At 41.7% G+C, this 27,400-nt stretch overlaps 2 protein-coding genes and 1 long non-coding RNA gene across 8 annotated transcripts in view; 2 read left to right on the top strand and 1 right to left on the bottom strand.

Annotated features, from left to right (window-relative positions):
* Nucleotides 1–21,812, top strand: part of NWD2 (NACHT and WD repeat domain containing 2) — a 198,153-nt gene extending 176,341 nt beyond the window's left edge. Inside the window, exons 4-7 of the mRNA XM_082464587.1 lie at nucleotides 1,249–1,452; nucleotides 3,697–3,841; nucleotides 9,200–9,789; nucleotides 13,695–21,812. Coding sequence (XP_082320713.1) covers nucleotides 1,249–1,452; nucleotides 3,697–3,841; nucleotides 9,200–9,789; nucleotides 13,695–17,627 — 4,872 coding nt within the window. The 3' untranslated portion in view covers nucleotides 17,628–21,812. The remainder of the gene's footprint in view (nucleotides 1–1,248; nucleotides 1,453–3,696; nucleotides 3,842–9,199; nucleotides 9,790–13,694) is intronic.
* LOC309662136 lies at nucleotides 1,302–23,289 on the bottom strand. Of its 2 annotated transcripts, none has more exons than XR_014264523.1 (3): nucleotides 23,054–23,289; nucleotides 22,673–22,951; nucleotides 1,302–1,431 (listed from the first exon to the last, which is right to left on the bottom strand). It is a non-coding gene; the product is annotated as an uncharacterized lncRNA (long non-coding RNA). The 2 variants fall into 2 exon arrangements; XR_014264524.1 differs by having other exon boundaries at nucleotides 22,673–22,893; nucleotides 23,054–23,286.
* An 80-nt stretch (nucleotides 23,290–23,369) lies between these two features.
* Nucleotides 23,370–27,400, top strand: part of PGCKA1 (PDCD10 and GCKIII kinases associated 1) — an 83,293-nt gene continuing 79,262 nt past the window's right edge. For 2 of the 5 annotated variants that reach the window (XM_082464579.1, XM_082464577.1), the window contains exon 1: nucleotides 23,370–23,470. The gene's annotated coding sequence lies outside the window, so the exon portion shown is untranslated. The remainder of the gene's footprint in view (nucleotides 23,471–27,400) is intronic. The other 3 variants (XM_082464580.1, XM_082464581.1, XM_082464578.1) reach the window with 3 other exon arrangements.

Below are 27,400 nucleotides of genomic sequence, written 5' to 3'. Positions count from 1 at the left end.
ATCGTCGGGTTTAAAAATTTTAAATACTTGTTGTTTATCTCACTACGAAATAATACATATGTATTGCAAAAAAGTTTTAATAAAAAAGCAATAAATTCATAAAACAACCAAAGTAAATTCAAAACCATCCACCGAAAGATAGCCATGAGTAACCTTGCTTTGTATTCTTATAAAATCTGTATGTGTATGTGTTATGTTTATGTCTACAAATATATACGATCTCTCTCATATATATATAAGATATATGTACAACATTGGATTCTTCTTATACATACTATTTTGTAACTTACCTTTTCACTTATCAGTATATTATAAACATCCTTCTACATCAATACAGTTCTAAAACGTAATTTGACACATCCTTTGAATAGAGGTACCGAAATATATATAAATGTATTTAAATGTTCCCACTTGCTGGACACTTAGGTTTAACCGTTCTCTGTTCAAACAGGTTCAGCATAAATATGCTAAGTCGTTTTGTACATCCTTAATTATTTTCTAAGGACAGATTTCCAGAAGAAAAATTGCCAAAACTCACGTATGTGAAGTCTTTTAGTACATATTGCCAGACTGCCCTTCAAAGAAGTATTGGATCGATTTACACAACCATCAGCTGTACAGAGGTATTTTCTCACATGTCCACATGACACTGAGCATTTGTTTTCCTTTGCCAGTTCAATAGGGAGAAAATGATACCTTGTTTATATTTTGAATTTTTTCCAGTTACCAGTGGAAACTTTATGTGATTTATAGTGACATCACATTCAGCGATCTCATACTTCTTTCATTTGTAGCTGTTTAAATCTGGGGCTTAGAATCAGACTATAAACTCTATACAAAGCAATTTTTTTTTGTTTGTGAGTTTACATGTTGGATATTTCATAGAGTCCAGCAAGTCATTTTTCTTTGTTACAAACAAACAAACAAAAAATCTCAAAATAGACAACCTTTGTTAGGTTACGTAAACTTTGGGAAAATTTCTTTGCTACAAAATTCTGTATTTTTGATTTGTCTAATATGACACGCAATCTCAGTATGTGAATTTATTATACTACGATATAAATGGTCCAATTTTACTTATGAAATAATCCATGTGAAAACATATCCACTGTGATTAAAAGAGACAATGGATGGAACAAAGTATCTTGTTATCTATTTATTAATATTTATTGAGTGGCCATATGATATGAATACTGAAATGGACTTTCTTGGTGATACACTAAGCTGAACTTTCTCGGTGATACACAGGGACTATTAGGTGAAAAATATGGGAACATCCGAATCCCTGGAGAAGTTGAAGCGTCAGAGTTTGAAATGATTTTGGATGCTGCCGTAGAGGCGAAGCTGGAGACCAAGTTACTGGAAGAGTGGTATTGTCGGGATGAGAACTCGGTGCCAGCAGCTTATTACCTCAGATCCAAGTCAGAAATGCTGAAAAGCAATAAAAATGCAGTAAGTTATCTTTCTCTCCGAAGTATGTCTCTCTCCATGACTTTAAACAGTTTATGTCACCCAGGGGTGGTTTTCTCCACAGAAAAGACACAGTAGACAGAAAATTATTCTGCCCTGGACCCTAAATTTCCTTTTAACAACTAAATCCAAAGCTAAGAAATCTTCCAATTTTTGATCCACCTTTCTTTTTTGGCATCTCAGACTTTCCTGCTGGGGTCTTTTCCTTCTTCCTGAAGTATATCTCTTAGAAGTTCCATTAATGGAGGTCTATTAGTGATACATTCTGTTTATCTGAAAATATTTGTATTTTTCTCATTTCGCTATAATGCATCTATAAATATTCTGATTGGTATATGTTGTGCTTCCTACATTTGCGAATTCACGCATTCTATCAGTTTTGGAAAATTCTCAGCCATCATCTCATCAAATAATGTCCCTCCTCTATTCCTTCTGTTCTTTCCTTTGTGCTCTTTAATTAGATGTACAATAGATTGCCTCAGTCTATCCTCCACGTCTCTTTTTTAAATTTGTTTAATTTTTACTTTTTATTTTTTTAAATTTTATTGAAGTATAGTTGATTTACAATGCGTTAATTTCTGCTGGACAGCAAAGTGATTCAGTTACACATATACATACATTCTTTTTCATTTTCTTTTCCATTATGGTTCATCACAAGATATTGAATATAGTTCCCTGTGCTTTACAGTAGGACCTTGTTGTTTATCCATTCTATATATAATAATTTGTACCTGTATCCTCCATGTCTATTAATTGTCTTTTACATTGTCAATTTCCTTATCTTTCTGTGCTGCTGTCCAGAAAATTATTTTAGATCTTTCTTCCAGTTCATCAATTTTCTTCTTCAGCTGTGTCCACTCTGTTCATGCTAGAGTTTTCAAGTTCAACAGCTATATTTTTAATTTGTGAACGATTTTTTTTTGGGGGGGTGGTCTTTTAAAAATCTGCCTAGCTGTTTTTTATAGTCTCTAGTTTTTTAATTCAGTATGTTCCTTTAACATTTCATACATTGTTAATTTATATTCTTGTGCCTTATGTAGAATCTTGCAGTGAGGTTGAGTCATGCACGAATATGATGGAAACATTAGCACTGTCTCTTCTCCAACTTGGTTCTCAAATGTACCAATCATGTGTCCCCCGAAACTGAATGAAGGAGGTAGAGAAAATGGGTGGGACTATTCATTGCACAGAATTTTAGAGATTAAAAGAAGGCATAGCTATCCATCCCTCTTCCAAAGAGAACTTCCTTGATACATTCAGCACCCAGGCAGCTCTGAGAGGAGTAGAGCCCTGGGTTAGCAACAGCCCTTCATTTAAGGACCCTGTGTCCATACTCCAATATAAAATAAAAAGGTAAAAAAAAAAAAAGAACCCTGCGTCTTTGTCATTCTGACATTTAACATAAAGCATGTTCTCCATGCAAAATGAAATCATGTCAGATTCCTCGATTTTTCTTCTTCTTCCTCACATGCATTTTTCAAAGTAATTATCTGCAAGACTACGGAGATGAATATTGGGGTAAACCCCAAACCATTCTCTTAGGTAATATGCCAGAAGTAAAGGTAGTATAGCTGGTAAAGTAGATATCAAAAAACATGATACCTCAAGAAATCAGTTTTACAAAGTTTTAAAACTTACACATATATTACTATTTAATTGGCTTTAGTTGTTCCTTCTTCATTTGATTCCATGATCATCTAGGGAAACTTCAGTTATTCTCTAAACCCCACATGATATTTCTGCATAAATTGTTGTTAAGTAAATGAATGTTTGAATAAGATTATCAGCAAGACTCTATAAATGTTACTTTCTTGGTAGGTACTCCTATTCTATTTCCTAAAGGATCATAAAAATAAATGAGGAAGAAACAACTAAAGACAATTAAATAGTAACATGAGCACCTCCCCTTTAACTGTCTCTCCCCCTTAGAGGGTAGTGAAGATAGGATTTTGTTACGACATTTGTATCAAAACTCAAGCAGGAAATACATGGTATATTAAGAAATCCCGACAAACAAATCCTGTTTGGATTCACACCGTTGTGTCACCTGGGCAAGTTCCCATCACTTTCAGGGTACTGGGGAGAGGAAATGAGATTCTGTCTGTTAGACACCTATCATGATAAGGCATATAGTAGACTTTCAAATAACAATAGTTCTCTTGCTCTTAAATACTGGGTTTTCTATGATGATTTTAAGACCAATATCTCACTCTTACAATTCCATAGATGCAGCCCTCTGCCAATGCTGAGAATGAGAAGACCTGGCAAGAGATATCAGATGAGATCAAGAAGGTATTCAAGGTTGCTGTAAAACTGTTACATGAAAAGAGGAAAATGAAACACAGCCAAGCCAAGAGGTACCTGTTCTCAGGTAATTTTTACGCATCTTCAGTAAACTGAGGAATAGATAAATAATAGATGTATTCGCTGCTTCCCTTTTATGGTTCTGCAAATTTAGTTGCATTTACTGTCCGATGAAATTTAATTTTTCTACATGTTTCCATCTCCTGGGGAGGCAAGTATTCTTTTTATTCAAAGATAAGCCTTTACTTAACTTGAGGAATTCTCCAAAAATGTGACTTTAAAAGAACTCAGAGGAGGCTGGATATAATAGACCAGACTCTGCCAGTGTTTCTCAGTTGAGCTGCTCATTCATTCACTTACTTGGCTCACTCAGCAAACATTTATTGAGTGCATACTATATGCCAGGCACTGGGGCTACAACAATGACAAAGAAGGCAAGGTCTCTGCTCTTCTGGAACTTTTTTAGGGGGGCAGCGGGGATAAGTGATAGGCAAGTAATCAGACAAATGAACAATACCATTTCAGAAAGGATAAATGCTACGAATAAAACAAAACACAGTAACAGGCTAATAGGGACTGATGAAGGCTGTGGGGGTCCAGATTTAGATGGTGCAGGCGGTAAGGAAATGACTTTCGAGCCAAATGACAGAACGAATCAGAGCCGGCAATGCCGTATCTAAAATAGAGAATTCCAGGCAGAGGGATTACCACGTTCAAGGTCCCTGAGACAGGAATGTGCTTAGCAAATTCTAGGAGCAGGAAGAAGGTAAAGGTAGCCAGGCTTGGAGAAGGAGAGACGAGGTCAGAAGGTGGGCACAGGCCATAATAAGGACCTTGTGTTTTATTCTGCTGTCAACAGAAATAATCAATAAACAATCTATAATAGGAATAGAAAAGAATTTTATTTGAGGATTATAGCCCAAGAGACACAGATTTAAGAAGTACTTAAACTGTGTTCCACCTGACTGCAAAATGGGGGTGGCTTATATAGGCAAAAATCACAAAGTTACAGTTAGTCACATGAGTCATTTATCAAGAATCATAATTGGAGCTGGCAAGAAGTCAGGATGCTTGTCAAATAAGGATTGGTTGGGGTCTGAAGTGGTTGCACAGGTACAAGGGGAGACCTTGAGACCTAGGCAGATGCTAGCAGATATTGTTTTAAGAACGACAGTATTCTTGTATCCTTGAGTCTGATACAGCTCAGAGAATTCAAGTTCTCAGTGATACAGGAACATGTCTGAAAGCACATCCACAATGGCCACCCGGCTCCATTTAGAATGCCTGAACCACAGTTATTCCGTTTTGATTTTTAAATGGTTAAATCAGATTTTAGTGCTTAAATCAAGATGTACAGTGCATGTTTGACAGGCCAGAAGACAGGCTGTTGTAGTTAGCATAAAGGTCAAGCCAAACCATGTGTAAGCCAAAATGACTTCCCATACCTGTGACAATTTCTTCCATCCCTGGGTAAGATGGGAAGCCATCGGAGGTTGGGAAGTAAGGGAGTGGCAGGATCTAATTTAACCTTAAAATAAAAGTCTCCCCAGCTACCGAGCAGAGACTCACTTGTGGGCCTCTCTCAGCCATGGAAAAGAGGCTTCATTTTGAGGAATTGCACAGGAAACCACATATCTGAAGAAATATGACAGTCATAGTTTCCAGGGGACAAACACACCTGGGTAAAAGTAATCAGTTAAGTAGCATTTATTTTGAGAGTTGATAGTAAAGAATTATTGAAGAAAAAGCAACAGTAGTTGCATTTTCAGACTGGTTTTGTGAATGATGTAGCAAAACGTTTGTGAAAACCGAAGAAGCACTTGATATCATTCTCCTTGGATATACATGTATTGCAAGCTCAGAGAAATTATATAGAATTTTGACAAATTCATTCTCCTGAAGCTGTCAAAAAATTAGGTCTTATTTTAGTTCTCCCTAAAAGTACTAAAATTGGCAGGAATAAGTACTATCTTTAGAATATACAGGTTAACATCTATCCTTATTCCTTTGGGATCTTTTTGACCCATTTTAGAAGCTCTGGTTCTTCATCTTTATCAAGGACAGAACTACCCAGTTTTTAAAAATATGCTGTATTAGGAAAAAAATACCAAGAGCAAAAACTTTCCTATTCTTGATGTAAGAGACACCAGTTAGGGGAGGGTATCCTCTCGCTTAGAGTCAGACAGCTCAAGTGTTCAAATATTCATCAGCAAACACTTTCTCTTAATTTTCTCCACGCTAAAGAACATGGTCCACATGGATAGCCATATGAAGATTAATAATCTCATACTATGTAGTATGAACTACTACACGAGGACTATTTTCTGCTTGGGGTTACATCTTAAAGATATGCATGATCATGAAATTTTTATTTACTTTACATTCCAAACTCATTTTAAGACAATGTCTGCACAATGCAAATTGCTGAAGAAGGGACAACTCTTTGAAATGAACAGTATATTTGTTTTGTGCCTGTCTCTCCAGCCTATCAATAACCAATGTTGTGGTTGGACCAACCCTTGTGCTTACTATGATTGCAAGATACCCTTCGGCAATCACCATCAGGAAACTGAAAAAATAAAGCCTTATTACTTACAGGAGCTGGCAATTACACAGCACACCTGGGGCCACACAGCGAGGTCACAAGTAGAGAGAGAGAGAGAGAGCGCGGACATCGGGTTTTGCTTTTACTGCGCTCACTCTTTTTTGGTGAATTTAAAACATAAGAGCAGGAATTTAAAGCACAGGAAGAGAAAAAAATAAGTGGCCCAAAATTTCAGTGATTACTCAAATCAACCAAGATCTCTAAAACAAAGGAACCTCACTGAGTAGAGGTGGCCTGGCTCTGTATGTGTGGTTGGTAATGAGTTTATTCAAGATAGCCATCATTTAAGTGGATGCCTCAGCAATCAAAGCTCAAGTCAGACTTACACTACAAACAAACAAAACCGCCCAAAAATGTCAGGGTTTATGCTACAATATTACTTTATTATTTTTAAGCATACCAGATAGAACCTGGAAATGTGAACTACTTATATTTGAATGTATTTTTTCACAACACTTCCAGTTTTACCTTTTTAAATAACAGGAAAGGAAGAGAAAGAAGTAAATTAGACTCCAAAACAGTGCCCTACTGTGAATGCCACAACTGAGTGGTCTTGGGAATAGTAAAGCGCTGAATGTCTCATGAATGATAGTTGCCAGGGCTGGGAATCTCCCCAGTGTTACCTTCATCAGGTTCTGTGATGGTTAAACTTTAGGATATTAAGGAAAACGCAAAGACAGAAAACAAATACAGTATTCTAGTAAGGAGGGGGGAAGCTTATAATATTCATTGACAAACAAACATCAGGAATTATTAATAAAAGTCCCCCAAAATGTTGAGGATGCGCTTTGTTTCTAAAAATAACTCTATAGAGTTGATTTTGTCTCACATGACTCATTTATTCAGGTATATTTATCAACCAGACATTCTTGCATACAGCCTCTTTTTATCCCCCTGAGCCAAGCTTGGATGGGCTCTACCAGCTTGATTTGTCTGTATCTCTTTTCATGTTGCATTTATGATCAACATGCCTGATTGACACTCTGTTTCCATAGAGGTGATAACAAAGTCAGGTTACAGTTGGTCTGTTTTCTGGGAGTCAGAAGTGATAGTGCATATCTCTAATTATCATCCATTACATATAGATACTGCAGGTGGATCACCTCCTTTCTCTTCATGTTACTCGGTATACAGCACTGGCTAACCTAGTGTGCCCCTAGCATCGTACCCAGATGGCTGGAAAAGAGATGGGCCAAAGGCTGCTTTCTGCAGGAGCTCATAATGTCCAGATTTCTTACATCTTCCCCTGTCTACATTATAACAAGTTCTTAATCTTCTATAAAAAGAGGAGTAGACATATGTTATAAAAGCTCCTTTAACTGGCCTCCTGAACCAACTTGCCGGAATAAAACCCTTTGTAAAACATACTGATGTGAATGGCACAGCTCATTCGACACTGGTGGCTATACACATGTTTTTTTTATTTAAGTCACAAATTTTTATCAATTGCTATCATTACTGGAAAAAAACAGTGTCACAGAAGTTCTGCTAAAAGGCACCATTTTAAAATAAAATTCCCACCTTCCTTAATATTTACTCTAGAGAATACACCTATGTTCTAGGTTTTGCTCGATGTCGGCGTTATGGCCAGCACATTGAGATGTTCTCAGTTACGACCAGGCCCACCCCTCACCCCATGCTTCCACCAGATCCCAGCCCAGTAGTCACCCCCTTAAGAAAGGCTTCCCTGACTTCTCCAAGTGGTTAGACCTCCAGGTGCGTTTGCTCTCATGGCACCATGTTATTCACCTTCACGGGCCTAAAAATAATAATACATTTATTTGTGGGACTCTGTGATTCGTGTCTGCCATCCTCCACTGGACTGTAAGCTTCATAAGGGTTTTTTTTTTTTTTAACATTCTTAGTTTTCTCTTACCATTGTATCCTAAGAAACTAGCAGCGTACCTGGAACATAGTAGATGCTCAATTAAGACCAACCGGATGAAGAAAAGCAGAAAGGCGGGGAGGAAGGGAGGGCAGCCCGTTTTAAAAGCCTGCTTGCCTTAAAATTCATTTCCATTGGTTTAATTATTTTATTTATTTTTTATTTGACTTCCCTAAAACCATGCGTAAATGATATTTTTATTACTACTGATCCAATTTTAAATGTTCTTATGGGGCCTCAAATGATTTAGAATGCTTATTTACTTTTATGTAAACATATGTATTGTAAGCCCTAACATGGTTTCTCTCACAAGAAATAAAGCTACATGCTAAGTCATTTTTCTGTACCTGCTCTGATGGATATAATGGTATTTAACAGTGACATGGATAATGGATAAATAAAATCAGCACATAATTATATTTTGAACCCGTTTTTATATTTTTATTTCTACGTATCTGTCTGGGGTACAATGCATCTCAAACAAAATGATGAAACCACGTTGTAAGGAGAGACTGAGAAGGAAGAAATAGACTAGATACATCATTTGGCCTCTTCCTCATTCTCTCCTGGCCCCAGTTGGTGCCTGCTCTCCACTCTTACAACTCCTGAAGTCTGGGAGGGAAGCCAAGCAGGAACGTAAAAGAGTCAACCATAAGCTTGGTATGCTTTCTTTCTTATGCTTATGTTCAACCTCTCCCTCAGGTTGAGGAGGAAATTAAATCATTTTATTTAGAACCCATTGTTCTGGGCTCCAGGCTGTTTAGGAAAAGACAAATAGGAAATTAAGGAATTGAGAGATTATTCTAGAGGCTACTCTGCTACACACTATAAGCAAAATAAACTACCACTAAGTGACTTGAGAGTTATGTGCTCGGAGCGTGGGTGTGTTGCATCTTTGTTCTAGACAATAAACTCCTTGTTGTATCTTCTTTCAGCTATAGAGGATGAGTTTGACTTCGCTCTAGGGAAGCAAACTCCAGCATTCCTGAAGAAATGTGTTTGCTATATTAGGAAAATTGCTAACATTGAGCGTTTCGTGAAAATCCCAGAGATGGGAAAATACATGGATATAACTGGAGCAGAACCAAGGATTATTCGGGACCCAGAAGCCCAAGAGAAGCTGATAAAACTCCGGGATGAATTTATTCCTACCATTGTTGCGTCATCTAATCTGAGAGTGTACACATCTGTTACTCATTGTGACATGAAACTAGGCTATTCCCAAGAAATAGAAAACCATTACATAGAAGGACTCGGTAAACAATTTTATGAGGACATGATTGACATAATTCAGGCCACGGTACAACAGAATTTTGACACAGAAACTGATACACTCTACGATGAAATCCTTCAGCATTCATCATTATGTAAAACGTATGCCTCCTTCTACGAGTACAAATGTGAATCTCTAAACATCGTGCATAAATACATTCTTCCAAGCAAAACCGGGCACATCAACCCTCTTATTATATATGGTGGACCATGCACTGGGAAGACCCTTCTGCTAGCTGAAGTAGCAAAGAAGGTAAAAGCTTATTCTTTTACTTGTATATTTGTAAAAACTTTTACTTTGGGGAAAAGATCAACTGATCAAATTCACTTCCATTTTCTGTGTTTACTATCCGAATTATAATCGGTCCTTTAGGAATGGATACTTCAGTGTTTCTCTTTTGCTGGTATAACAGTTATACTGAAAGAAGAAGACTCATGGGGTCCAATTCTAGAATAGCTTTGTTTTGTCTCTTACTGTTCAAACTCATGTTCTGGGGCTAGTTCTCACCTAGATAGAAACTAGGGCAGATCTCACAACTCTTCTCATCACTCTCAGCAAAGACAAGCACTCCAATCGCTTCTGGATATTAACTCCATCTCAGTTCGGCAATTACTATGTCCAGTCAAAGATGATAATTAAAACTTCAGTCTACATCTCCCTGCCCGAGCTGAGGTCGACCATACACAAGGCACCTCCAGTGGGAGATAGGGACATGGCCATCTTCTCTTTTCTTTCAGCACACAGCACTTCTTCCCCTCTGTCCCTAACCCCAACTGCACTTCTGACCCCTGTAGGGTTGTGGTTTAGGGGATGTAGGTAAGGTAAGGTGGCCAGAACATTCTTATATGACCAGTACTGTTCTGACCTGGGTTCAGCACTCTGGTCTTGGCAGGTGTTTAACACTTCCTCCCGTTTCTTCTGAGGCCTTTTCATGGTTTCCCGAAGGTCCTTTCCCTCCCCCATTCCCCACCTTGTCCTCACTGAGCATCTCTCACCTACAGTTCCCTAGGGTGACACAGGGAACTGTATTGTTTTTCTATCTAGCTGGTCACCTCCATAGCTCCTAGGCATCCAGCAACACACATTTCTAGTATCTTTCTGCCAAGAGCCTCTCCACAACCCAGCAAACCCCCTTAGACCTGGGAAAACAGAACCGACAGAAACCCTCGTCAGCTCACGCTTGCCAGTGGCCCACATATGATACATGGGAAACACTCAGGTATTGTTTTGCCCTGAGAAACTCCAGCTCCAATACAGCAGCTCTCTATCACTACTCCATCAGAGCAGCTAGGCAGCCCCACTCACTCAACCTCCATATTCCTCAAATGTCATCAGATACAGATGGCCATGTCTCCCAAGCCGTAGGGGACATCCTGAAAGTGGTCCATTGCAGCCCCTTTCCCTAGGCTAGAAGTGAGGGGTGGGCATCTCTCAGCCCTCCCCTTTGGGAGTGGGGTGGTGAGAGATACAACCCACAGCATCCTCATCTCCCACTTTTTTCTTGGCCTCTTGAATCTCTTTTTCAGGCTGGAGGTGGGTAGTCCATCAAAGGTAGCAAAACTAATTTTCAAAACTCCCTTTCAAGTCTTGCAAGATGGGCTGGAGCTTCTATCTGAATGTGGTATCTATTGTCTAAACTGGGTGACACTAGTACCAGTTTTAACCTCCTGTTACACTTGATATCAAAGTCTGATGGTTTATATTATCCTGGTGTTACTTCAGAATCTTTGTATTGTTCTTCCCATGGTCAGTCTCTTACGAACAGATCTTTAACTTTGTGAACATTCTCATGATTTATCATGTGCTACACAATTTCAGGTAGATCATCTTGAGGACAAGAACTAGAACAATTGCGTTGCACCTTATGGGGGGATTAGGTTCCCAAGTAAGGTCACAGGAGACAATCGGGTATATCAAGCTTACTGGGTTAGCCAAAAGGTTCATTCGGGCTTTTCTGTAACATATTATGGAAAAACCTGAACGAAATTTTTGGCCAGTCCCAATACTTGAAAAGTCCTTAGGAAGGCCCGTTTACCATCTCTCAATCTGCCAAGCCCAGCTGCTGGTTTTTCTTCTTGTGTTAGGATATGCTTTCTTTCTTTAATTGAACACCCAATGAAATGGCAGGCTTACACTTAAGGGACATGCTGCATCAAAATAAACGTGTGCATGTGCACGTGTGTGACTGTCTTCGAACACTACTTTGTACATGCATCTTCAAACTTTAGAATTATTCCAAGGAAGCAAGATAGTAACACTACAAGGGGAACTGAAATCAAATGAGAAAACATTGGTGTATCCATTTCACCCTCACTCTGGGGCTTTTTCCTTGAGGAGCAGGGGAGGGTAAAGGTGGTTGGAGGGACCATGCGCATGTGATGCGACCCTGTGTGTCTAGCATGGGAGTTACATGATGTGTGCTGATATGCCTGTATACATACGCAGTTCCCGTGGCCAGAGTGTGGTGACAGTTAATCAGCTTTCTGAGCTCTCGCTGTTCTGGATAGTCCAACCACCAGCTCCCCTGAGGAGGCTTGCCTATTTCTAGGTCCCCTGCCTGGACTCTGCTTGCTTCTCTTCCCTCCCAGGGAATATCTGCTCCTCCCACCCCCTGCCACCTCCACCAGCAACAACCTGTGCTCCCGTGAGCTCATGTTCCTTGTAAGGATGCAGACAGGCATCCCGTGTTTACCTCCAGGTTATCTCCTGTGCAACCGACATCTCCTTGGACATGAGCTCATGATCAGAGGGCCATTCTTTACAGACATCGCACATCCCACAACACGTGATTGGGAGGAGGGAGGACGATGTATATAATCATCATAAGCCATCCACACAGGGACAAACTGTTCTGTTTCTGATTTGCCACCGAACGACAGCTGTAAAATGGCAACATTACCTTCCTCCAAATTAGCTTCAAAGGTTTGGGCCAAACACCGACAATGAGTTGCTTATTTTCCTTAACAGTTCATTCTGAAACTGACATCCATGAATCTTTTCTAAACTTACTCATACTTTAACCTGAACTACCAATTGGGGAACCGAGTTTCATAAACTTACTTCTTAATGTATTAAATAATATGTCCTTTTCTAAGCAGTATCCTCGGTGAATTCCAAGGATTACTGAAAAGTATTTTCTCCCTAAAAATATACTTTGGAGTGTTTCATACTTTGATCATATCCCTTTTTGTCTTTACCTTTCCAGACAGAAAAATATTAAACCTAGCAACCCCCTCATATACTTTATCTCTTTAACTATACAATTTAAAAATGGAGACTGGGAGAGAGAGAACACTAGAATGAAAGTCAGATACGACTTCTACTCCATTTTCACCTCTTGGTAATCATTTAACTCCAAGCAAGCTATTTTTGGCCTTGGTTTCCTCTTCTGTTACATGATACTGTAATCCCATGTGCCCTACAGAGAGACAATATGAGGCCTGATGACTGCCTGTTTATATAGTAAACTGTCTGTTATAAAGCACAAATTCAGCAAAACTCGTTTAACCAGCATTATATAGATTTTTATGATAATGATAAAAAATAATCATAATGATGACCCTATAGCATCACAATAGAGTAAAATGTCTCTGAATCATACAAGATTATATTCAGTATCATTTTAGTGCTGAGTATTTTTATTGCATTCTAATTAACTGGAAATGTGGTCAGCCACATATATAGCCTTCTGTGATCTCAATTAAGGAAAATATTTGACTCAGTATAATGTGTAGGTCATTACTTAATCTCTTCATTAAACAAATATTCACCAAGCACCGACCATGTGCCAACAACCATGCCAAGAAATGGAAATTCGGCGATGAGAAACTAAGTATACTAGATATTCAGGTTTACAGTTTGTGAAATGCTTTGTAACTTTTAGAATACAAGCTAAATTCTGCCCTGTGATTGACTAATACTGTGATCACCATTTTATTACCTTTAGTAGAGTGATCCTGAAGGTCTCACCTACAGACTTTAGTGCATGAGCTTTCTGAGAGCTCTCTGCCCATCTCGGGTTTTTCCACTTCCTGGTTCTAAGGTACTTTCTGCCTGGTCAGGGTTACCAGAAGGCTGATCTCTGCAGAGAGGAAGTGTTGTTGCATGTGACCATGTGAATATATGTCTCCATTCTAAACACCACCTTTATGTTTTAGGCTTACGGCTGGCTACATGAAGACACAGGACCAGAATCTGACCCAGTCATAGTCGTGAGGTTTCTAGGAACCACAGACATGAGTACTGATCTTAGGACTCTCCTTCTAAGTGTTTGTGAACAGTTGGCCGTGAACTACCGGTGCCTGGTTCAGAGTTACCCTAAGAAGATCCACGACCTCCGTGACTTATTTATAAACCTCTTGAATGAGTCTTCATTGCAGAGACCCCTCGTGGTCATATTCGATGCCCTGGAGCAGCTCTCAGAGAGCCACGAGGCCAGGAAGCTCTGGTGGCTCCCGGTTCACCTTCCCCGATTCGTCCGGATTGTTCTCTCCACGCTGCCCAACAAACATGGGATCCTACAGAAACTAAGGTGCCTTATCCACGAAGAAGACAACTACATCGAGCTGATTCCCCGGGACAGGAAGATGTGCAGCCAGGTGCTCAAACACCAGCTGCTGCGGGTCAAAAGGAAGGTCACGTCTGGCCAGCAGATTTACGTGAACAACGCCTTCTCCAAGTGCACGTTGCCCATGTTTGTGAACCTGACCTTTAGGGAGGTGAGAAATTGGCGATCTCACAGAGACGTCGATGAATCCTCCCTCTGTGTCACCGTGCACGAAAGCATAGAGCAGCTCTTCTGCTCCCTGGAGAGGAAGTGTGGGCAGAAACTCGTCTCCCGGGCTCTCGGTTACATCACCATGGCCAAAATGGGTTTGAGTGAAATGGAGCTGGAAGACGTGCTGGCCCTTGACAACAGCGTGATGAATGAGCTCAACGAGAGCGCCAGGCCCAGCAATCCCCTGAGGGTACCTTATCTGTACATCGCGAGGCTCAAGGAGGGGCTCAGTGGATACTTAATCGAGAGACACGTGAAGAACATCACCCTCCTGGTCTGGGCCAACAGACACCTGCAGCTCATAGCCCAGAAGCTGTATCTGCAGGATAACAGTGACCTGCATGAAATGCATACCATCCTGGCAGACTATTTCCTGGGGGTCTGGTCAGGGGGCAGAAGGAAAGCGTTCTGCCTTGAAGACCCCTACCTGAATGGCTGCCTTGACTTGGACAGCAGAAGCCTGCTTGAGGAGGAAAAGCACTTCATGGAGCAGGCGTCCTTCGACAGGCAGGCCCCGGACCAGCCCTGGGTCTTCCAGTGCAACCCACTGGAGCCTGACATCTTTTTCGTCAACCATCGGAAAATGTGTGAGCTCCTGCACCACCTGACGAGGTGCGGGAAGACCGATGACCTGCTCTACGGCATCATCATGAACTTCAGCTGGCTTTACACCATGATCAAAATTGGCCAGTTTGACAAAGTGCTCTTGGACATCGAGCTGGCTTACAACTACTCGCAGGAGAAGGAGCTCAAGTTCCTGGCGAGCACGCTCCGCAGCATCAAAACCAAGGTCGTCGCGTTCCCTGGCTCCCTTTCTGCAGAGCTTCAGCAAAGACTGCTGCCCGTCGTGAGTTCCCTGCCCAAACTTAGACACCTTCTTTTAGAGTGTGACAAAGATGGGCCCAAATACTGCTCCATCGTGCCATTACACTCATCCATGGATGTGACCTATAGCCCGGAGCGTCTTCCCTTGTCATCTAGTCACCTGCACGTCACCGAGATTCTGCCCACCTGTAACCCCAGTACGGTGCTCACAGCTTTAGAAAACGGTTCCATCAGCACGTGGGATGTGGAAACGCGTCAACTACTCAGGCAAATCACGACAGCCCAGTCCGTCATCCTGGGCATGAAACTCACCAGCGACGAAAAGTATCTTGTGGTGGCAACGACAAATAACACCTTGTTGGTTTACGACAATGTAAATTCTTGCCTCCTGTCTGAAGTGGAAATCAAAGGGACCAAGCATGGAAGCGGCTCCACCTACATCAATGGATTTACACTGTCCGTCAAACACGCTCTGGCCTGGCTCGAAGCCAGCAAAGATGTCACTGTCATCGATCTGCTCTACGGATGGCCCCTTTACCAGTTCCACTGCTGGTACGAAGTGACCTGTGTCCAGTGCTCTCTGGACGGCGTGTATGCCTTCTGTGGACAGTACCTGAACACCACTACCATCTTTCATTTAGGGAGTGGAGAAAAGTTATGTACGGTGACATCTGAATTTTCAGGTGGGTTTGTGAAGTTCCTTCTTATCTTGGACACAGCTCAGGAAATGGTAATGGTAGATAGTGAGGGAAGCCTTTCTGTTTGGAACACTGAGGACATCTCCAACCCCCAGCTGACCGATGACTTTGACTGCCGAAGAGAAGATAGTGAAGTGGTCAGCGTTGAACTTTCAGAGGACCAAAGCGCAGTTCTGATCTGTAAAGCCCTCAGCATTGAGCTCTTAGATACCGGTATGTGGAAGGTGGCTGAAAAGTTCAGAGCGAAGCACAACGAACGCTTTATATCGGCTGTGCTGTCCAAGAATGGAGACTGCATCATTGCGACCATGGAAAACACCTCAGCCGTGTTTTTCTGGAGGCGGGACACGGGACAGTGTATGGCGAGCTTACAGGAAATCTCAGGTACCATAGTCAAGTTGGTGAAATCCAGTCATCACAACATGCTGCTATCTTTATCCACCAGTGGTGTTCTTTCTATCTGGGACATAGATATAATCACAGCTATGTCCAACATAGATAAGACTGGAAAACCCATCCAAAGTCTGGTGTTACCCGCTAGGGGGGAAATCATTTACTCCCTCGATGGCTCTGATTGTGTTCACAAGTGGAACTTCAGCAGTGGGTTCCTTGAAGCAGTATTTAAGCATGAAGGAATAGTTGAACACTGTGTGTTGACATCCTCTGGAGACGTCATGGTGACATCGGATGACAAGAGCAGCCAGTACGTCTGGCATACCAGCAGCGGTGAAAACCTCTTCCGAATTAATGGGCAGAGAATATCTCAGCTGCTGATTACACACAATGACCAGTTCGTGGTCTCTCTCTGCGAGGAAAATGCTTCCAGGGTTTGGAGACTGGCCACGGGCCACAGGGTGTGCAACATCCTGACCACGCTGCAGAATGCCTTCATAACCTCTGCAAATACCTTCGTGGTGGGCATGACCAAAAGCAAGGTGCTGGCAGTCAGTCTTTGGACAGGAAGCATCACCAAGAAGTTCTGCTGTGAAGACGGCACCACCATTGTGAATTTTAAATTGATCCCCGATTGTCCGGACATCATTGTGTTTATCACGTCAGCCGAGATGGTGAATATCTGGAGTCTGACAGACGAAGTGATCTGTCGCCGTGTGCAACTTCCAAACAACTTCCTGAAAAATCTACAGGATTTTGAAATTTCTCCCAATGGAAAGCTAGGCATTATTTCCAGGGGAGATGAAAATATCAACGTGCTGGATTTACACAGCGGTAAATTACGGGTGGTTCACGCCTCTGGGGTCATCTGGAGGCACAGGTTGTCTCGAGACGGTCGCTACCTGGTATACATTTGTTTCCGAAACGGGGAGGAAGAGGATGAAAATGGTGCGATATCCAGTTTGATTGTCATGAGACTGGCCGATGGCAAAAATATCGGTGCTTGCTCCCTTTACAAAACTCCAACTTTTCTTGCCCTCTCCCAGCGGCACCTGAACATCATTGTGGGTTTTGAAGACGGCAGTATAGGGATATACACGGTGGTGGACCGCGTAGATGCTGCACTGAAAATTAAAATCGCCACTTCAAATAGCAGACAAATTTTCAATAATGCGACACAGACATCCAGGCCAAAGTGTCATAGATACTGTTTTAAAGTGTCTGTGGATTGTTTATGGAGAGAGTCCACTGAGGTCTTTGCAAGAGACAGTCCCATCACAGTGAGTGACTCCGTGGAGCCCAACGAGGCAACGCCCTCCAAGAAACACAACTCTTGCTATGACCGGGTGTGCTCTGCCCTGGAATCCAGGGGCCACAGCTATGCCCCTGACAACTGACAAAATGTTTTTCCTGCTCAGCAGAAATACATAATATGTAAAAGAAAAAAAAGTATCTTCTGTATCCCAGATGATAAACACTCATTCTTAAAGGACAGGAAAGATGCTGGAATTTCAGTGCTAATTATTGCCATGCTCATGAAATGTACAGAAATGTGAAATTGGTTGTGAGGTTGGTCTTCTTGACAAAGTTTATCCAGGAATGAAGTCTTAACAGAGAATTTCTACAAATCGTATTTACATGGCTATATCAACTGGAAGTTAGAGGGTAGTTTTTAAATTAACTGGATGGGAAGAAGCAGCTTAACTCATCCCATTGTCCAGATGAGAGAGGCTAGAGCTACACAGAGACCATTTGGACTGAAGTTAGTTCTACAGCAACTGGTTGAAATTGTAAACACAAATTGCTGTTGGACTTCAAGTGATTGTGTGGATAACTAAACACAGCCTTAATCTCTCCTTACATTTTATGATCCTGACAACTGTGTCAATGCAGTCTGCAGATGGAAGGTCTAAAGGTGCAAAATAATGTAACAAAAATGCCCAGATGTACTCCCAGTTTCCCAGGAGAAAGGATGTGAAGTGTGAGGCCACAGACTGACTGGGGCAAGAGCTACCTACCGCTATCATAGGGCTACTGAACACACAGCATCAGTCTTCATTAAAATACAGTTGTGACAACTGCATGCAAGGGTTTCTGTATAATGGAACACATGATTTTTAAACTATTTTCTGGGCTGCAAAAGAACACATTTAATAAGAAACCACAATCTTTTCATGTCATTTTGAAATGTCTATTTGTGCTGGGTGTAAAAAAGAGTTACAGAAAGGGCATTACAAATTTGGTCAAAACACCTGTTCATTTCTGTCATTGTACTAACAAAAGGCTGTGCCATGGAAGTCAGTTGTACCGAAGCATAAATTGTTTCCTAAATCCCTGCAGTAAATCTTAATAGAAGGAAAGCTTTCTCGACATGCCATCTACGGAATACTGATGACATCTGCCTTACTCTCATTCCTCCTCTTTCCTGTGTAAAACGCAGATAGCTGACCAAATACTCTGGGACAAACTGAATATGCCTGTCTTTGTGCTAAAATATTCTGTAAATCTTAAGGGTGTCCAAAGGCTCTTTACTGTCCCTGTTTGTAATCACTTTCTTACTTCTACACACTGTGTGTATACTTCTTTATCTGTCACCCTTTCTGCCTGAGGACTCTCTAGAGCCTTTTATAGTCTTATCCGTTTCAAAGCAGAAGCTGTGAAATTGGTATTCGATGTTTTTAAAAGCTACTCCTCCTATTTAAAAGAAAATATTACATCTCAAAAGGGGAAAGTGATTTTCTTCCTTCCCTATCCTCCTCATGGCATGTCCTTGGATGCCTTTCCAAAGGGCGTCAGTAGTGGTGGTTTGGTTTGGTTTGAAAGGGACAGTGGTGACTTGAGAAGGCAGAATAATCAACAAGGAACTGACTTGCTTTCAGTCCAGCTCTGCCATGAACTCATACAGTATTCGTAGACAGATCTTTTAACCGCCCAAATGCATTGTTTTTGTAAACTGCAGAATAAGGGTAGTGATAGCTCTTGCTACTGCTCTCATAGGGATGTGGGGGAGAAATGTGAGAAAAAAGAGAGTGACATCTTAATTGTTAATGCTAATACAAGAAACAAAGTGATCTAACCCACCAGGAATCCAAGCCAACTGTATCTCAATTTGGAAAGCGGCTTGACAGGTAAGCATACAGAGATGTGATTCCAATATAAACACCCACTCCCTAGTGAAAGACTTTTTTTTCAGTATACTCCTCCTGATCTAGCTACCAGCCAGGGAGGTGGTAGCCCAGAGAAGGCTCAGCCCACGTACAGACCACGTGGAGTTGACTGTTTGAGTCAATGCTTTTTTTTTTTTAGCTCTTCGGAGGCAACACGTTCTTATTCCTGTCACTATCAGTTGGACCTCCATGCTACACATTTCTAAGAAATAAATGTCTAGATGGATTAAATGTAGTGTGTGAATGTTCTATGTAACAGCCAACAGAGTTTAACAAGTGACTTGAATGATTTTTCCTAACTTGTTTGCAACTGATAGCTCATATTGAATGTTTTTATGTAAACTTTGTATTGTTGGGAAGAATTACCCAATCAGAGATTTATATTTTCATAAATGTTACATTTAGTTAAATTTTATTACAGAGTTGTTACACTAGAAAATTATTGCAGTCTTCAAAAAATGTACAGTCTTGTGTATGTATTGTTTGTATGAATAAAAGATAAACTACTTAGATTTGTGTGGTGTTTGTTTTTCTCCCCCAACTTTGGCAGATGTAGTTAGAGATCTCCAGTAATAACAGTAATAATAATAATAATTGTTCATGCTTACTGAGTGCTTACTGTACACGAGCTTTGCATGTGCTAAGCCATGTAATCTTCACAACAGCCATGTGAGGTAGGTACTGTTAATATTCCAAACGCACAGATGAAGAAACTGAAAAACAGAGGTCCAGAGGGAATCGCTGAACAGGATTTCAATACACCATCAATTTTTTTTTGTTAACTTCTCAAAGCACATAAAAATAAAGCACTGAGTATCCAGCAGGAACTTACTGCTAATGACCTAGAAGATATTTTCTAATTTGAAGATTAGAGGCCAGGCTAGGCTCTGAAGATCACTGGAGGTCTCTGCAAACTCCCAGGATTTTCAGGTATAACCGTAACTGACATAGTTGCAGTATTCATCCAACAAATATTTACTTCGGCATACATTTTGCCAGGAATACAAAGATTAATAAATAGTTTATACCTTCTAGGACTTCAGTCTTAATAGGAAAACAGGAAACAAGTTCTATGTGTAGTACATGAAGTTTGGTTCTCAGAGAAAATGTAGAGGAGTGGATCATTATAATTTGCATAAAAGCATTTCATATACACGGAGTTTGTTGTTTAAATAAATATCTTCCTTCCTAGGGTCAAGAACACAACAAACACTGTGCTTGCTATGTCTAAGTCATTATGCTATGCCTAGGATGATTTAAAAATTAGTCACACACAACCCCTGCCCTCCAGAATCCTATAATCTAAGGGAGGCGCAACTAAATTGGATGTAAGACAGACTGTGATTTAAAAAAAAGTTGTTAGCCAAAACAAAAAAAAGTGAAAAGTGAAAGCCAGGTACTGAGGATACACTGCAGGGGAGCAATTAACTCTAACTGGGAATCAAAAAGGATGGCCAAGAGGAGGCGACAGAGAGCAGTGGCTTGAAGGATAAGTACGACTTAGCTGTCAGAATGTCAGAAAGACATTTCAGGCGGAGGAAGCTGCGTGAGCAAAAACGGGGAGCGTCAAAGTGTACTTAGATGACTTCAAATGCTATGTGGGGATTTTAAACTTTATTCGGTAGCCAATAGGGAATCATGAAAAAGGTTTTGAGAAGGGGAATGGCCTGGTTGAAATGGTATTTTAAAATGACTGGGGCAGTAATATGTCAGATGGATTAGAGATGAAAGCATAAGCTGGGAGACCAGTAAAGAGACTATTGCAAAGACCTGAGACAGAAAGTGTAAGAACTTGATCTGAGGGCATTGGCAGTAAAATTGCTAAGAAGAGTGACTTCAGGATGTCCCTGATAGAGGTGGGTGATGAAAGAGAAGGAAAACTCTAATTCCAGTTCCAACTGAAATTGAGTGGAGAGTAGAGTTACAAATGTAAAGGGAATAGGTTAGGAGATGAAAATGAGGGAAATAATAAAGTTGGACCCAGAGAGTTTAAAGGTTAAGACATCCACGCAGGCAATTGGTAATACGCGATCCATCCAATGGAGAAACCTGAGCTAAAGATAAAGAATCTAACCAGTAATCTCTTTCTCAAAAGTCTAAAATGCCTAATATGGCACTCGTTTGGTCATAATGTAAGCCAATACCATAACCTTTTTAAAAGTTTGTCTCTTCTTTTCTTTAGAACTGTATTGACAAATTTAGAACTATACTGACAAATCCACTCAAACAAATTAGCTTTCTTAGCTTCCATAACTCATCAGCAGAGAACAATTTATATGCCAATGAAAACATAAACACACCTAAAAAACTAAGTGAATCGTGGTGTTTCATTCCCACACGCGTGAAGAAACCATAGGTTTTTCTTCCTTATTTTTTATGACGGTCCCCTCTGAGCTCCATTTGGCATTCCATGTGAGCTGCATGAAATACAGATTACACTTTGTACAGACACATCAAAGGGTTCACTTTCAGTGTATCAACATGACAAGTTATGTAAAACTGGTAATTTGAGGTTACCAATAACACCACCACCTGTGGCTTTATAGAATCCCAGCCTTTAGTAGATGAGGGTAACTTAGCCAGCTGCATGAGTAGACTCAGGGTGGTGGTGCATCATTTGTTAAAACACAGATTACTTCACCCTCCCTGATTCCACTATCTTTGAATCCATATGTCTGGGGTGGAGTCCAAGAATCTGCATTTTTACTAAATTCCCCCAGATGATGCTGATTCTGCCAGTCTGGGAAACACACTTTAAAACCCAAGATAAATACCAACTGGTCAAAATAACCAACTGATAAACTTACCAGTGGACATTTCTAAAGCATGGGCTAGAAGTTGGACAAGAGGGTCCTTTATTGTGACAAAGAGTTTTATCAGAAAGTGATGTAAAACAGCACACAACGTCCCCTGTAAATCTATCGTTTTAAAGCATGCAGCTACTACACAAGCGGAAAGATTCAAAAAACGAGTTTTCCCCCATAAAGCGTGACAAATGTTGTCGTGTAAATGGCGCTGGAATCATTAGAGTGGACACATTAAGAACTAAAGGCAGTGTGTCCATCTTTAAACAGTATTCTACCCTGTTGCTTCTCCAGCATCCTGTTTTATCCTGACTCTCCCTGAATGAATGAAGGGGAAAGAGAGAAGAGGGCAAGCCAGGTGGCGCCGTTGCTTAACACGTTTTCCTGCCAAGCCCAACACTGACGCATTTTGGAGCACAGGTGAAAACAATCTCCAATCCTTAAGTACTATTTTAGAGTAAAGCAACCCACCTTAAGTGCATGGATTGCCACAAGCACGGGCGTGGAGCTCAGGAGGGTAGACGGAGTGTGGCAGCCGAGGTTCCAACAACCCAGGAACAGAGAGGGAAGGTGAGGGGCGGGGGAGCATGACTTCGTTGAACTCCCACCGCGGTCTTGAGTGTGCAGGCCAGGCTGCGCAACTTCCCCGGGAATTCTCATTCTAGTAGCGTCTGCGCTCTTTCCCAGACCATCTATCCCATAAAGGCAGGCGACAGTGCACACACCAGGTGTAAGCGGCTAATGCCAGCACTGGGTGGGTGGGTGGGGGGGGACAAAACCACAAATTCACGGGGGGAACGGGGGACAGATCTATTTGCCAGGGAGTGCATTTATGTATCTCCCCCCACTTACGTCCCAAATCAGGAAGCTCCCTTCTCCCTGCAGCACGACGGCAAAATAGGCACCAAAAAGTTTCCCTGCGCGGACAGAGGCTGGCATGCAGCCGGGGTGTCGGTGATCAGAGGCCGAACTCCGGGGTTTTCTGTTTGGGTGCGCCCCGCAGGCCAGCACGGGCTCGGGGGGTCGGCGGTGGCGCTCCCGAAGCCCGGGCGCGGCGCGGGCAGCTCAGGTAAAGGGTTACGCGGACTCGGGAGGCTCGCCCGCCGGCCAGGCCACGTGACGCGCCGGCCCAATGAGTGCGCCGGGACGGCCGTTGCGGGCGCGGCGCATCCCCGCGGCGCTGAGCCGCTGGAGTTTCCCGGCGCGTCCGCCCGAGGCCGGCGAAGCCATGGGCGCCGCGACCCCGCCGCCGCCGCCGCCCGGCCCCAGGTAGGGACAGTCTCCAGCCCCGCGCGCCGGGCCCCGCCGCGGGCAGCACAGGCGCTTGACTCCCGCGGAACTCGGGTTTTGTGGCATGATTTCCCCTACTTCTCTCACGGGGCATTTTTATTTATTTCCTTTGCCGTGGGAAAAAAAAAAAAAAAAGTGGGGTATGGGGAGGTGAGGCAGTTCTTAGTTTGATTGCTTCGGGAAAGTCAGGCCATTCAACAAAGGCTCTGAAAGAGGAGAAATCCGGAATGGGGTGAGGCTGGGGGGGACACAAACTCCCCCAAACTAAAGACCGAGACAGTTTACAAAGCTTGGCGTCTACTTGGTGTGTGAAACACTTTTGTTTTTAAATATCTTATTAATGAACTTTCAATAGTGCCTGAGAACTTGAACTGGGAAAACTGCAAAAGATCTCCCCCTTATTTCTAAGTACCCCCTCCTTCCCCCATTTTTAAGCATGTGAATGTTTTTAAGTAAAACGGAAATGGAAGGTGACCGCCGCTGTCTCTTTGAAATGTCCTTGGGTCCCAGGATTTGCCCCTTTTGGGGCGCTGGCGACCTGGGTGGCGATGAGTAGGGGTGGAGGGGAGGCGGCAGTACTAGGAAGCAGCACGTGTTGAAGGAGGGTCCCAGGTGCAGCCGGTTAAATGGTCACACACTGTTGGCTGAATATTTGATAATTAGGCAAGTTATCTCCCAGGTCGATTACTTGGGTCTCCGTGACCTTGGCAGTCCAGATGAGGTGAGATTTTCACGAACCACCACTGAACAAACTTTCCAGTGATAAAAGACAAAAATCAATGTTTTGTTTTGTTTTTCCTCAAGCACTGTAATTCACCTTAGAAACAAAACAAAAACTCCCTTTAGTAATTTAGTACATGTTGTTTTCCATTGCAGTATAGATGTTTGCCCAGTGAATTTAGAGGAAATCAGTGTTCCATGAGGTGGTTCAAAGCATTAAAGAATAGGGTGTTTATTTTCTTCCTGTCACAGTGAGAGAGAATTACTGATGGCACTTCTCACCATGGCTTGTGGGTGGTTGTAAACACGCTATTTTGGAAACACTTGAGAGTTGAATGAGAGAGATGGGGAAAGTGGTTGCTGCTTTTAAAGACAATAGATTCTATATTTGCCACTTATTCTCACATTGACTCCTCCAGTTAACACTAGTTTAAGAAGGAGACATGTTAAAGTCTTCTAAGGCTAAGCACCCAGGTCTGTAGAACATCCTAACAGTCATGAGGCAGATCACTGAAACAATAACCAAGCTCTGAAGGTGAAGTAGAGTTCTGGGGTTATTTGTATTTCTCTGAAGTGTGAGGAGTCAGTTATAGGAAGCTGCCTTGATCACAGAGGCCAAATGGAGCAGACACTGATAGAAGAAGGCAAGGTTCGGCTTCTTTCTTTTCTTTGCTCTCTGTGTCCATCCTGATCCTGTTCTTTGATTCAGCAAGTATGTGATAAGCTCCTATCTCATGGCATCTGTTCCCCGGGCCTGGTTATCAGAGGTTCTCAAGATTTAGCTATGTTAATGACACCTGAAGATCAAGGTGGCCAGTCTTCGCTATGTTCTAAGAGCTCTTGCATATCTGGAATTTAAAACAAAACAATGACTTGCATATCAACTAAACATGTTCATTAGCCTAGAATGGAGCAATCCCCCCTGACTTTCCACCTAGTCCCTGTCTGAGCCTGGCAACATAACCAGGCTGAGCTCTGGCCAGAATCCAGTGTCAGCCCAAGGGCAGAGCAGGTACTGCCCTCCTTGCTCCGGGAACTGCCCTACCCTTGGTGCCGAGAGAGCCCATTGACTGTGCTTCCAGGAATGGACCCCAGTTTCTGAATAATTGAATACCAGCCTTTTGGTAGCTGGGTTTCCTCTACCTGGACTGTTTCAAATTCCCCTAGTTCCACAATTTTTTCAATAACCCAGAACCTTGGGATCTTTTTGGCTTTTGGTAAAATAGTACCTAGCTCCTGCCTTTTTTTTTTTCTTTCTTTCTTTTTTTGGGGCATTAGATTGATTATTGGCTGCAGATAGACTTACTAGATATATAGAAAAGAGGAGTTGATAGGCTCGTCCTAGGGGAGAGGATAGACCTGAGCCCTGACCCATCTGCAGGTCAGCCAGGTCACCCCATTATAGCCTTCCTTAGTCTGGTTATCACCTGAATGCTGTGTAAGAAAATGAAATGAAAATGAAATGTTTTATCTACTGTCACCCTTCTCACCTGAGAATATCATGGTCCCACAGAGATTGGAATCTTCAAAAGGACCATATATCACCAAAATGACCCTATCCTAAAGGGTCATGAATATGTATGAATATGTATGAATGTATGTATCATACATACATGAATATATGTATCCTAAAGGATCATGAATATGTATGAATATGTATGAATTCACATGAATATGTGAATATGTATCCTCAAGCAGAGACTTAAAAAAACTCAAAATACTGACTCAGTGTCATCAAGCATCTTAGAAAAGACTCTCCTGAGCTGCAGTAAATATCAATAGTATTAACATAAGGCAAGAGGAATATCATGTCTCAAATTTTACCGCAAACAGTGAACTCTGTTCTATTCCGTGTACAATTGGCTTTCTAAAATTAAATGGAACCCTGACCTGGCCAGGGTTTGTAGACATTTGGTCAGGTGCTAGGGACACAGTTCTTGCCTTTGGGGGTCTTACAGTCCTCAGAGAAGACATTGGAGGATTTTAAGCAGAGCAGATCTGTATTTTAGAAAATTCACTCTGGCTGCAGTGAGAAGAATGAAATGGGGAAGATACAAGCAAGGCAGCTGCTAAGAAAACCCCCACTAGAGGGGAGAGAGAAGTGAATTGATTCAAAAGATATTTAGGCAAAGGTATTTAAGATACTAACTCAAAGAAAATATTAGGTGACTCAAGTCTCTGAATAATTGACATGTCATTTCAAAATACATGTGTTCCATGTAGATAACCAGAAGCCATGTTTCATTACAATGCTGTCCTTACTGACTGTAGCTACTCTAGGGCCCTAAGTAATTTGTTTCTATCACAGAAAAAAGTTTTTGATAAAGAATGAGCCTATTTTTTTATTCACACTTTCAACAACCTGGTGCTTCTTTATGCAGACTTAACTATATATATCTGAAGGCAAAGTTAAGATAAACTGTTGCCCTCAGATTGTACACACATTCTCTGATTTAGCTTAATTCCTCCCAGGAATAAAAACACCCTGACTTTTGATTGTGTAACAGTAATGGAAGTGGGCAGTGGAACAGTCTTTTTTTTTTTTTTCTAAGTTGGCCACAGTATGGCCTGCTGTATGTCACAGGGAAGACTGTATTGTATTTGCAGAGGGCACTATTAGAGCATGTATGTACTAGTGGTATGTGAGAGGCACTAAATGCCCGTGAGAGAAGAAAAGCCACTCTAGTCACTGCCACGTGTGTAGCTTTTTAATACAAATGTATTTGGATGTATTTGCAGTTTACTTGTTTATTAGTTCCAGGGTCAATCTCTACATGAGAATTTTGAAACTTTTTAAATTTTGGTGTTAAATCTTTCTCCCCCCATTTGATAACTGTATATCTTGGGTCATTAATGTGCAATAAATGCAGATTTGATTTGTACTTTATGGCTGTAAAACAGTGTCCTCCTTGTTTAGTGATCACACTGCACAGCCTCAGTCCTGCCGAATATTTATTGCAACTTAGAAAGGAGTAAAAGAAGTCTACCTGCACCTGCAAAGAATTAAGAGCCACATAACTTCGATTCCGGCTAGAACTTACATGGCATTATTCATCTTTTGATTCCTAATGAGCTTGGCTATCTGGGTTCCTGGTCCGCAGCAAGGAGGTCCACCTTCTAGATTCAGAGCATGGCTGTTAGAATAAGTGTGATACGCAGTCACAACCAACTGCTGAGCAGTGAAGGCAA

The sequence above is a fragment of the Balaenoptera physalus genome, assembly GCF_965194825.1.
Source record: "Balaenoptera physalus genome assembly, chromosome: 5".
Lineage (NCBI taxonomy): Eukaryota > Metazoa > Chordata > Mammalia > Artiodactyla > Balaenopteridae > Balaenoptera > Balaenoptera physalus.
Note: the sequence above shows the minus strand (reverse complement) of the source record. Positions and strands in the feature narration are given on the sequence as shown.